At 33.4% G+C, this 11,220-nt stretch overlaps 2 protein-coding genes and 3 non-coding genes across 5 annotated transcripts; 3 read left to right on the forward strand and 2 right to left on the reverse strand.

Moving 5' to 3' along the window:
* Positions 1-494: 494 nt before the first annotated feature.
* Positions 495-566, reverse strand: TRNAD-GUC (transfer RNA aspartic acid (anticodon GUC)). The gene has a single exon. It is a non-coding gene; the product is annotated as a tRNA-Asp (tRNA).
* A 2,122-nt stretch (positions 567-2,688) lies between these two features.
* LOC111008006 (transmembrane epididymal protein (DUF716)) lies at positions 2,689-4,108 on the forward strand. Its single transcript, XM_022280582.2, has one exon. It carries the CDS (start codon positions 2,716-2,718, stop codon positions 3,550-3,552), a length of 837 nt encoding a protein of 278 aa, XP_022136274.1. The 5' UTR covers positions 2,689-2,715; the 3' UTR covers positions 3,553-4,108.
* Positions 4,109-4,333: 225 nt separating this feature from the next.
* LOC111008007 (cytochrome b6f complex subunit (petM)) lies at positions 4,334-5,195 on the reverse strand. The gene is made up of 2 exons (XM_022280583.2): positions 5,036-5,195; positions 4,334-4,966 (listed from the first exon to the last, which is right to left on the reverse strand). Exon 2 carries the CDS (start codon positions 4,956-4,958, stop codon positions 4,572-4,574), a length of 387 nt encoding a protein of 128 aa, XP_022136275.1. The 5' UTR covers positions 4,959-4,966; positions 5,036-5,195; the 3' UTR covers positions 4,334-4,571.
* Positions 5,196-6,813: 1,618 nt separating this feature from the next.
* On the forward strand, positions 6,814-6,885 carry TRNAD-GUC (transfer RNA aspartic acid (anticodon GUC)). The gene has a single exon. It is a non-coding gene; the product is annotated as a tRNA-Asp (tRNA).
* Positions 6,886-10,105: 3,220 nt separating this feature from the next.
* On the forward strand, positions 10,106-10,177 carry TRNAD-GUC (transfer RNA aspartic acid (anticodon GUC)). The gene has a single exon. It is a non-coding gene; the product is annotated as a tRNA-Asp (tRNA).
* Positions 10,178-11,220: the final 1,043 nt, after the last annotated feature.

The following is an 11,220-nucleotide window of genomic DNA, read 5'->3' on the forward strand; positions in this document are numbered from 1 at the left end:
GCACGCACGCACGCACGCACGCACGCACGCACGCACGCACGCACGCACGCACGCACGCACGCACGCACGCACGCAACGCACGCACGCACGCACGCACGCAACGCACGCACGCACGCACGCACGCACGCACGCACGCACGCACGCACAGAGAGAGTTTGTACAAGTTTCCCATAATTTGTCCCTCAATCTACTCTTTGTGAATATACAAGTAAAAAGGAAAAAAGAAAGAAAAAAAGAAAAAAATGTTTTTCTGTATGTTGATTACCTTCCAACATTTTTCTTGTGGCTAATCATATCAAATGTATTTCTAATCAGACCCGTTTACTTACTCGCAATTAAAATGATAAAAAAAATAGAATGAAAAATATTTGGATAAAATTAAAAATTTTCAAACGCTTTCTCCATTATATATATATATATTTAAAAAGAAAATGAAAAAAAGAACTCGCGTTTGGTTAAGAAAACGGAAGAAAAAAAAGGGAAGGGAAAAAATTCGCCGTTGCCGGGGATCGAACCCGGGTCACCCGCGTGACAGGCGGGAATACTTACCACTATACTACAACGACTTGTTGATTGAAGTTGCTTTATAATATTATTGTACTTTTAATATCTTCTTGCATATTTTTATTTTTATTTTTCCTTTTTTTTCAGTTCAGCTATTACGGCTCTACCTTTAAAATAGTAACAAGGTAATGGTATTAAGGTTACTTATCTACCTGGTATGTTTGCATGAGCAAATACTTTAAGTTAATTATAACCCTTTTTTACAGGAAAGTTAAACATCATTACAGATAAAGATAAAATTAAACTCTGTGTAATGTCCATGTTTTAATAATTTTCTCTCTTATAAGGGTTATAAGGGTGACATGTTGAAGAAAGACATAAAATCCAACTGTGTCAACTTATAATTTGCTGATTCATGCATTGTTTGAATCGATGAAGCTGAAGGAATGATGAAAGAAATTCAGAAGAAAGGAATGGCTCCCAATGCTATTACATATAATATCTTGATAAAGGGATATTATTGTAGACGTAGAAATGAAAAGAAAGCATTTAGCCTCCACGATAAGATGTACGACGCCTAACGGGGGTGTACGCCCCTGACAACTGGTTGATCGCGCCTCCACCTATAGGCCTACGGCAGCCTCGAAGCAGAACGAGGCATTCACCTCGTTAAGAACGTCAGGTGTTCCTTCGATCTCTCGACCTCGACACGTTAGAACCTTGAACCAAAACCAAAAAGAAACAACCAGCGATCTGATCTTTTTCCCATCAATGGTGATCAATGGAACCATCCCTCTTTCCCTTTAGGCGATTCGTTCACAGTTTTTTCTGTTAGTCTCAAACAAAAGCTTCCCCCACTTAGCATTTGCTTTTGTTGCCTACTTTTTTATAGTGCACTTAGAGCCATTAAGCATATCTGAAAGGCAGCACTAAATCTTTGCCATTTATGATAGAACCACAATATGCTTCGTTTATGGCAAGCTTTCACTATCACTCTTTTAATTGGTTTGGCTGCATTAAATTCCTTGCATCTTTCAAATATTCTAATACTAAAAACAGCGAGCCACATACCCTTGTAGTTTCAGTTTTTGGTTCATTTTAGTTTATGTACTTTCAACTTTTATTCATTTTAGAAATGACCCTTAAAGATTCAAAATTATATTTTCATTTTTCTTCTCCAACCTTTTTTTACGGGTTTGGAGGAGCAAAATGTGGTTTTTTCTTTGAATGGTCTTGTTGTCTCATTTTGGTCGCAAGATGATCTTGGTCCTAAATTAGAGATTTTGATTAATGAGCTTAATGCATTTGCATGGATTCTCTTATTTTGATCCTAGTTATGGTTCTAAATATTCATCGACACGTCGACATTTTCATCGATATGTCCATGTTTTCATGAATTCGATATCTACATAAGGGGTGAATCGACATTTTTATTATAGCATAAAAAAATCAACAAATATGAAAAATATCAACAAAATTATCTATCAACATCGACATTTTATCGATATTTTCATGAAATTAAGACCTCGACATTTAAAACCTTGATTCTAGTCCTCAAATTTATGCTTGTGGCTTATCTAGAGACAACATTGAATATATTAAGTTTCCTGTTTAAGAGCTTAAAGCTAAGACCTACGATAGAATATTAGAACATTTGAAATTTGTACCATCAAGATCATTCGTTGGATCATTTGTTTATTGTCTTTCTACCACACATATAATCCACACATCCTTGGTGCTTTGCAAGCAACACGTCAAACACATGTCCTCATCATGCCCGAATCGAAGAACATAACACATGCTTCGACATTCCAAATCACGTATTCAATTCAACTAATTGACACATGTCCATTCCATCTAAAAGTATAGTGTTTTCTCTTCCTTGCTCTTCACCATGCAAATTAGAAAGGATTTTAACCCAAGTAAGGGCTAACAATTCCAAAATCATGTATGAGTTCATTTTCTGCATTCTACATCTAAGCATTGAAGTGGCCCATCATTTCCCAATCAGTATTCCTATTTTTAAAGCTCCTTTATCAACTTTTGTCAATGACTTTCCTAGTGGAAAACACATACATTATGCACCAAATATTTGACTAGACAACCATCATGTATTTGTAGGTTGAACCTACAAGCCAAATGAGAGAATATAAAATTGCATTGGCTTATAGATGATATTGGTAAGCTAGAATTTGAAACTAGAGGGTTTCAATGGGGCAATTTGTACCTCATGTAGTTTCTGGTTTTGTATTCACCCTTCTTGGCCTTTGGCACACTGTGAATACAATCAGAGCCTACAATCTCAAAGGCTCTTCAAACTTCAAAGTCAGATTTTGGTACCCTCTCGAATGGCCGCTTTCCAGACTCAAGTACTTCGAGCTTGTTTTCGTGTTCTCTTTTTCAGTACTTGCAATTTTCAGACAGTTTTGGGACTACCCTTTTCTTCACTTGTCTTTCAAAGTCATCAACTTGGAGCATGCGACCATGTTCCTGCACCTTGCCATATTTTCGGGTTTTATCCTCTACAACGAGTTGAATCGTTCGACAAACTTATCATCTGGGGTCGAAGGCATATTTGCAGCCTCTGTCTTCAGTCAGGAACTGTTCTTGCTCCATTTCCACTCGGCTGACCACAATGGTGTTGAAGGCCATTACCATTGGCTCCTACAGCTCATAGTGTTCGCGTCTCTCGTGTCGGTACTCGTAGCTACTTGTTGTCCTACCAGCTTCCCTGCAGCTCTTGTTCTTTCATTGTTGGTTGTTTTGCAAGGGTGCTGGTTTATGGATATGGGGTTTATGTTATGGGTTCCAGACCTGGTTCCTAAGGGCTGCAGCATGAGGATCGTGGAGAAAGGCAAAGACGAAATGCTTGGAGCAGTCGTCTGTGCCTCTCCAGAAGCTGATATGAGGGCACGGGCGCTCGCCAACCTGCAATTCAGTTGGATACTTGCTGGAATCCTGATATTAACAGGATTTATAAGCCTCAAATGGATTAAACCTGAAAATTATAGTTCAAAGATCCAGTTGTCCGACTACGAGCAGCTTTAAGCAGCAAAAATGATGTCGATATGCGTTAACATAGCTACTACCAGCAGTAAGGTCATGAATGAGGTGAATCAAATTGTCAAAAGGGACAAAGTCAATATCCTTTAAAGACTACTAAAAGGCTATCCAACCAAAATAAATAACTATAGAACTAATGGTAAGTTGCTACAGAATAGAACTTTGTTGATGAACTAAGTAGTTTCAGCATCCAATATTGCAAGTTCAACCGTTTTCGAGACCCACCTCTATAAGAATCATACATGAAGAGAAAGTCCTCTTTAATGTCACACTTTTCGACTCCTGTATTATTCGACTTTCTAGCAAGTAGCATATACGGTATGAAAGACGTTTTCGTTACTGATACACGCCTATTAACTGGGATGAAGCTTATTTTTCATCCCAGCGGCTTGTTTTTCTAGTGGCTATTGTCCAACCTGTTTAAACACTGGGACTAGCATCTCTAACTGGTTCAAGAGATTATAATCCTATCTTTGAAACTGAATCAGCCATTTTGGACGAATTGGAGAAAATTTCGAGCATTTCGTAAGCTTTTTATGTACACTAGCATGCCTTCCCAAGAACAATAAAGCTGTATATACTGCAACTGAGTGGAATTGTTGATTTCAATTTTGATTCTACAACCAAAACAGAATCTAAGTTTATTGGACCAGTTTAAGTTGCTGGTTTGGTTCAATGTTGCATCAGAAAACCATGCCTGTAAACAATCTGTTGATCTCACAAGAAATGCCTGCTAAAGCATATATATATGTCTAAGATTCAAAGCAACACAAAAATTTACAAGAATATGCATTTTCCTCTTCCAGGGGATCCAAGCAGATGAACATGTTCTTCTACATTGCCATTATTTTGGAATGAGAAAGGGGGAGGGGAGGGAACCAAAATGAATTATGTCAATTGTTTTGATCGAGAGAAACAATTGAGTTCTACAATAACTGGTAAAAGGTAACAGATAACTTACAAATTTGACAAGTGAACAATATAATCAATCAACCATTTGCTTCTCACTCTGTCTCCTCCACATATGCCTCAATCCGGAGAAGAACAAACCCAACAGCCACTCCCACAAGAACCAGCCCATTGATAATGGCCGCAATCCTGAAAATCTCACCGGCGGCATTACAGGTGGAGGACAGGGCGCCGCCGCCGCCGCCATTTTTGCCCTTTCCTTTTGATGGATATTTCAAAGAACTCACAATTTTTGCAAAGGAGTGGTCAGGGCACAGGGGAAGGCCCAAGGAGACGACATTGTTGTGAGCCTTCAGCCCACCAAAGGAGTTGAGGCCAGTGATGTAGTGGACATTGTGGTGCCTCTGGCTCCGCCTTGAGCCGGCGGCGATGGGGGCGGCGGTGGACATGGCCGGCGAGAGGGTAGCGGAGGCAGTCGCCATAGAGTTGCCTGAAAGAAGAGGAAGAAGAGTGAGATTGATTGAAAACCCAGATGGGAAAGAGAGATTTGGGGATGAACCTGTGTGTGAAAGAGGAATTTTGGGTGAAGTTGAAGAGGATTGGATTGAGAGGGAAGGGAGAAATGGGGTTTGTATGGAGAAAAATGAGTGGGGAAATGGATAAGATGGGATGGCTATGGGTGGTTCCTAAGGAGATTACAATTGCCAAAGATTTTGTGAGAACTTTGAATGCTAACCAAGGAAAATGGTGATATACTGTGCTCGGACTTGGACTTGAGACTTGAGAGTAGCTTTCATTCTTGCACAACCCCTTATTATTTTATTCGATTTTTTTTTTTTGTGTGCACAAAAAGTGATGTTCTTTCCCTTAAAGAAAATATCTAGTTTGGTTAGTAAAAAATTAGTGTTATCTGTAAACCTCCCATAGGACCTTTGTTTTCGAGAATCTAGATAGTTGACATCTTCAAATGTTCGGAATATTAGATATTTGGAATTATATATGTCCAACATTTTTAGATGTTCATGTTTATTTTGTGAGAATATTTATAAAAATGTCTTGTAATACTTTAATAGCTATGTTTGTTTTGCAAAATCTGTACATGAAATGTATTAAAATTACGTATTGTTCTCACAATATTCTTATCCATCATCATATAATTTATAGGTTAACATATATATTTTTAAATATAATTTGAATTCATATAAAATTTTTGCTTTTATTAATTTGATATTATATTTTTATGTCAATTTAATTGATGGGTGACTATTGGAAGAGTAAAATAAATTAAAATTTGCACTATAGAATTCAATTGAAAATAGATGGAGAGATTATACCATTGAGTAAAGTTTATTTTATATTTAAATGTAGCATATAAATATAATTGTATTTAGTCATTAATGAATGAATTAGTGCATGCATTTATTTTTAAAATAAAATAAAATAAATAAAAATTGACGAAAAAAATTTATAGAATAAAAATGATGAATGACACAATTGTCAAAAAAATATACCCACAACATGAAAATCTTGAAAACTCACCGAAGACATCTAAAATTGTTGAGTATTGGCATCGGATGTCTAGAAATCCAAAAATGCTCGAGTATTCAACATTCATATTAGAGAATTTTAGAAGTGTTGTTTCGGTTAAATTATATTTTATAGTATATTTGGGATGATTTTGAAAGAAAAGTGTTTTATAATACTCAATTTTTTCTACAGCATTATAGTAAAAATTACTAATTTAGAGTGTGTATGCCTATAATTTCTTTAAGTTGTTTCAGATAACTAAAAGTATTTTTTTTACCATCTATTTGAAAATAATTATGTTTTTATTTAGTGTTCGTCGATTTTCTACAATTTTTAGTCTTTATTAATTACTAATCCAACGTTATGTGACCTACTTCAAGAAAAAATTAATGTTATGAATGTATGTAACTGTTGTTTATCACATCACGTCAACTCAATTATAATGAAGTTAATGATATGCTATATCAAAATTTCAAATTAAATAGAAGTGTGATCGAGACGTTTGACATGAACGTAGTTCAGCAATTAGAGCATGTTGCTCATTCCATAAACAAGTATTTCTCAAATAATCTAAATTGTGTCCCTTCTTAAGAAACAAAAAAAATGGCGCTAATTTTATTAATTATAAAAGAAAACTTGAAACGTGGACAAAAGTATCTATACGACTACATCAATAGAGACTTCAAAAGAGAAATTTATTAAAAGATAGAGAATTATTTTTCAAGTCAGTATGAATTTATTAAACTATTTTTATTTCATCTCTAATAATAATTGTATAAATTTAACAAAATAAAAATTTCAATCAACAAGGTCGTTGTAGTATAGTGGTAAGTATTCCCGCCTGTCACGCGGGTGACCCGGGTTCGATCCCCGGCAACGGCGATTTTTTCTTAATTTATTTTTTCCTTCCACTTTCTTACCCGGGTGACTCGTATACCGTTGTGCTTGTGAGAGCGGCTTTAGTTACTTCTAAGTAGTTTTATATAACTAATAAAGTGTTTTTTTTTTTAAATCCACAATGTTTGATAATTAAATAAAAACATTTTCTAAAAATTGGATTGCTTTAAAATTATTTGGTGAAGAAAAACACTTCAAAGATTATAAAAATGTTATTTTAAGTTAACTGTCATTCTGGTAGTTTAAATACTTGAGAGATGATTACTTGTAAGAAAGTGCAAAAGAAGTGTTTAATTTAAAAGGTACATCAAACTCACATTTAGTCCTAAGAAGTAGATTAGGTGTGATTTTTTATAATGTTAGTTTTTATTATTAATTGAATGTTACGTGATAGTATCAATGAACGACATTTGTGTTATTTGTCACATCATGTCAATTTAATTAAAATTAAGTTAATGGACATGTTATATCAACATTTCATTAATACTATTTATGATAAAATTAAATAGAAGTGTGATCGAGACCTGATTTAATTGATTGAGGGAAAAAAAGAAGGTTCTATAAAACAAGGTATTTTTTTAGTATAATAAATTGGGGTAGAATGATTTGAACATTCAAAATCAAGGGAAAGAGTAGATATCAATAATGACCGAGTAAAGGATTCTTATGTTTGCAAAAAAAAAACATGTTTTTTTGTTAAATATCAGTTAAGTTTTAAATTTAATTTATAAAACTTAAACCTACTGTCTATTTAGTATTTAGTATAGTTTCAATTAATTTTAGTTCTTGTTGATTTTTTTTTTCTCAGGAAAAGTATCTATTTGTGTGAGTTTTTTGTCTATGGGTCATTTTGGTCCTTACGTTGTAAAATCCTACACTTTTGATCCATGAATTTCTAGAACTAGTTTAAATGATATATCAGCTAACACCTCTTTTAGCTATTTTGAAAAAAGATGATTAGGCTAATGTTGCATTAATGAGTTGGAAATTATATTATCCTTCATTACATAAATATTCACTTTGGAGGGGCTTAGTTTTAAGCTCATCATGTAGCACAATTGAATAATAAAGGAATGTGACGTGAACCACTAACATGTCCACGTGGAATATAACATTACATAGTTAATCAACGCGATCACTTGGTATTATTGGTCATCATGTAGCAAGATCTGATAACTTGGCAACGAGATTGTTATGGATGAAAAAATTCATATTTTCTACAATTCGAAATCCTCTTATTTAAAAGGGGGAGATATCTGATGGCTTTAGGATTTCTCCTACATTTAGTAGAATATATCCTAGGGAGGTGCTCTATAAATCTCTACTCTTTGCTACGCCAAAATATCATACTCTTCATCCTCAGACTACTCCGATACTAACTTAAGCATCGGAGCCCGTGTAGCAAGAATCACCCCGATCTTAGTACGATTTTGTTTTGCAGGTCTCATTGGTCCATTTTTCTAGAAGATTGGTGCAAAATTTGCAAAGTCTCAAAAGGTAAATTTCTGCATCAACAGACAGATCATAAATTCTAGTGCGTCCACGTAGAAGATAAGATTGCATTGGTCTTCCATGCGAACACTTACATGATGGGCTTAAAAAATATGATCTTAATCATATCAAAGACCATGATCCTAGTCATAAATTAGCATTATGTGATTCTTGTATTTTAACACTTGTACGGCGTACATAAAGAAATGAGTGGATTAGTCTATCCCTTAGTAAACTCATATGATATTTGTTTAATAAAATATGAAACTTCTTCAAGAAGTTATATGGTTGTTTTTACTACATCATCCCTGTGTTAAAATGCAAGCATCGTGTAACATGATTTTATGACTAGCACCACGATAGGTCTAATAATAGCGATTTATAAGGGGCATTGTGTAAGTGCTCGCGTGGAAGTGATCAACGCAATCTTATCTTCCACGAGGACGCATTTAAGGTTTGTTATGATCACCTTGCTAAGCCACTAATCATGCTACAATATGGGAATTAATTTCCGGTGATCGTGTATATTAGCAGCTGGCATTATATTATCATGGACATTAGGTTAGGGTTTTGTCGCGTAGCTATCTTATTCGATCTTGCTAAGCGACAAGCGTAACGTCCAGTTGCGTTAGATACCTAACATATGTATCGGTTGAGGGACCATTTAAACCTAATTTTAAAAATTCAATGATCAAAATGCACAATTATGAAACATTGGGACCAAAATGACCTATAGCAAAAACTCAAAAGGACCAAAAAAAAAAAGTACCAAAGTTATTTGTCCTATCATACCAACTTAACTATTTTTTTTTCTTTTTCTTTTTTAATTCAACAAATATGATATGATAGTGAGAGTAGAAGAGTTGAATCTTTATCACCTGAGGACGATAATAATTATATTGAGTTATACTCAAATTGACTACTAAAATTAATTTAGTGGGTATGATACGCCTAAATAAAAGTATCCGTTGGAACTTGATATATTGATTTTTTTTTTAAGTTAATGAAGCTAATAAATAAACACAATGTCATAGCTCAAGGACTACATATATATATAGTATGAAAGAAAGACATATTTTATCAATTTAGTTATTGCTATTTTGTATAGTTTTGAATGAAATTATGTACTGAAAAAAAAATTAATTAAATGGAGTCTGAAATGATTTCCTCATAAAATAATTTTATAAGATAATGAAATTACGTTGGAAAATAACTAGGGTTCATAAAGTATCATATTTCTTAAAACTAATTTGCAAAGCTACCTTAAATTTTCAAATAAATTCTAAAAAAAATTATAACTTAGGTTAAAATTATCGCAAATAAAGAGCAATTGGGTGAATTGTTAAGGGGCATATTGACTACGACACCAAATAATTGCAATATTTAGAAATGTTTATATAATTACATCAGAGTTGTTTTTGTTAAAAATAAAATTAAAATGTTGATAAAAAGTATCTATATAGAGAGAACTTCAGGGGGAAAATTATTAAAATATGGACATTACACGAATTTAATTTTATGTCTAATGATATTTGACTAACTTAAAATATTTGCTAATCCAAAGTAAATAAGGAACCTTAATACCATTACCTTATTACTATTTTAAAGGTAGAGCCGTAATAGTTGAACTGAAAAAAAGGAAAAATAAAAATAAAAATGTGCAAGAAGATATTAAAAATACAATAATATTATAGAAGCAATTTCTATCAACAAGGTCGTTGTAGTATAGTGGTAAGTATTCCCGCCTGTCACGCGGGTGACCCGGGTTCGATCCCCGGCAACGGCGATTTTTTTCCCCTTTCCCTTTTTTTCTTCCGTTTTCTTAACCCAACGGCGAGTTGTTTTTTTCTTTTTCTTTTTAAAAAATAATGGAGAAAGCGTTTGAAAATTTTTAATTTTATCCAAATATTTTTCATTCTAATTTTTTTTATCATTTTAATTGCCAGTAAGTAAACGGGGGCCTAATTAGAAAGACATTTGATACGATAAGCCACCAGAAAAATGTTGGAAGGTAATCCACGTACAGAAAAACAATTTTTTTCTATTTTTGTTTTCTTGTTTTTTTCCTTTTGTTTTTCTAATCGGTGCATAGTTCAACAAGTTAAAATACTTGTATTCAATCAAAAGTGTACTAAAAAAACTATCTATTTTCTTTTTTTCTTTCTTCTTTCCTTTTCACTTTTATTTTCACAATTAGCAAGCAAATCTAACAGAATACAACTCTTGTTTTATATGTGAGTATTTTGGCCAACTTACATGCATCTCATCTAATCTCATGGAGCAGTCAAACAACCCTACAATATTTGGTATCGAAAAACACATAGGAATTAATTTCTAAGATAAGGTGGCAATCATGGAATTTGAACTCATTCCCTCTCAATTTAGATAATTTTATAACTCTAAAGTAATAGAATTAATCTTCTTAGCTCAACAAATGCTAAAATAGAAGTTGAAACTTCAACTTGAGAAAAAGTAGGTTAAAATACTAGTTGATCCATGTACTCTCAATTTTGGTTCATTATAGTTCTTGTACTTTCAAAAATATTCATTTTGACTCATGTATTCTTAAAAAGTGACCATTTTGGTCTCTTAATTTTATTCTTAATCTCATTTTTTTCTATCACAATTTCAACACTACACTAAAATCAATATATTTCTTAAAATGTAAATATTACTTTACACTAAAGAGTTTTTGTTATGTGTAAAATTTGTGTTAAAATTTTGCAAGGAAAGACTAAAATAGTCACTTTTTAAAAGTACAAGGACCAAAACGAACATTTTCAAGGTATAGGGAATAAAATGAACCGAAGTTTAAAGTACAAGGACCAA

The sequence above is a fragment of the Momordica charantia genome (assembly GCF_013281855.1).
Source record: "Momordica charantia cultivar OHB3-1 chromosome 4 unlocalized genomic scaffold, Mcharantia_2.0 BLBB01000004.1, whole genome shotgun sequence".
Lineage (NCBI taxonomy): Eukaryota > Viridiplantae > Streptophyta > Magnoliopsida > Cucurbitales > Cucurbitaceae > Momordica > Momordica charantia.

Coding starts and splice junctions, on each gene's coding strand:
- LOC111008006 (XM_022280582.2), top strand. CDS start 2,716: ATGGGGCAATTTGTACCTCATGTAGTTTCTGGTTTTGTATTCACCCTT.
- LOC111008007 (XM_022280583.2), bottom strand. CDS start 4,958: ATGGCGACTGCCTCCGCTACCCTCTCGCCGGCCATGTCCACCGCCGCC.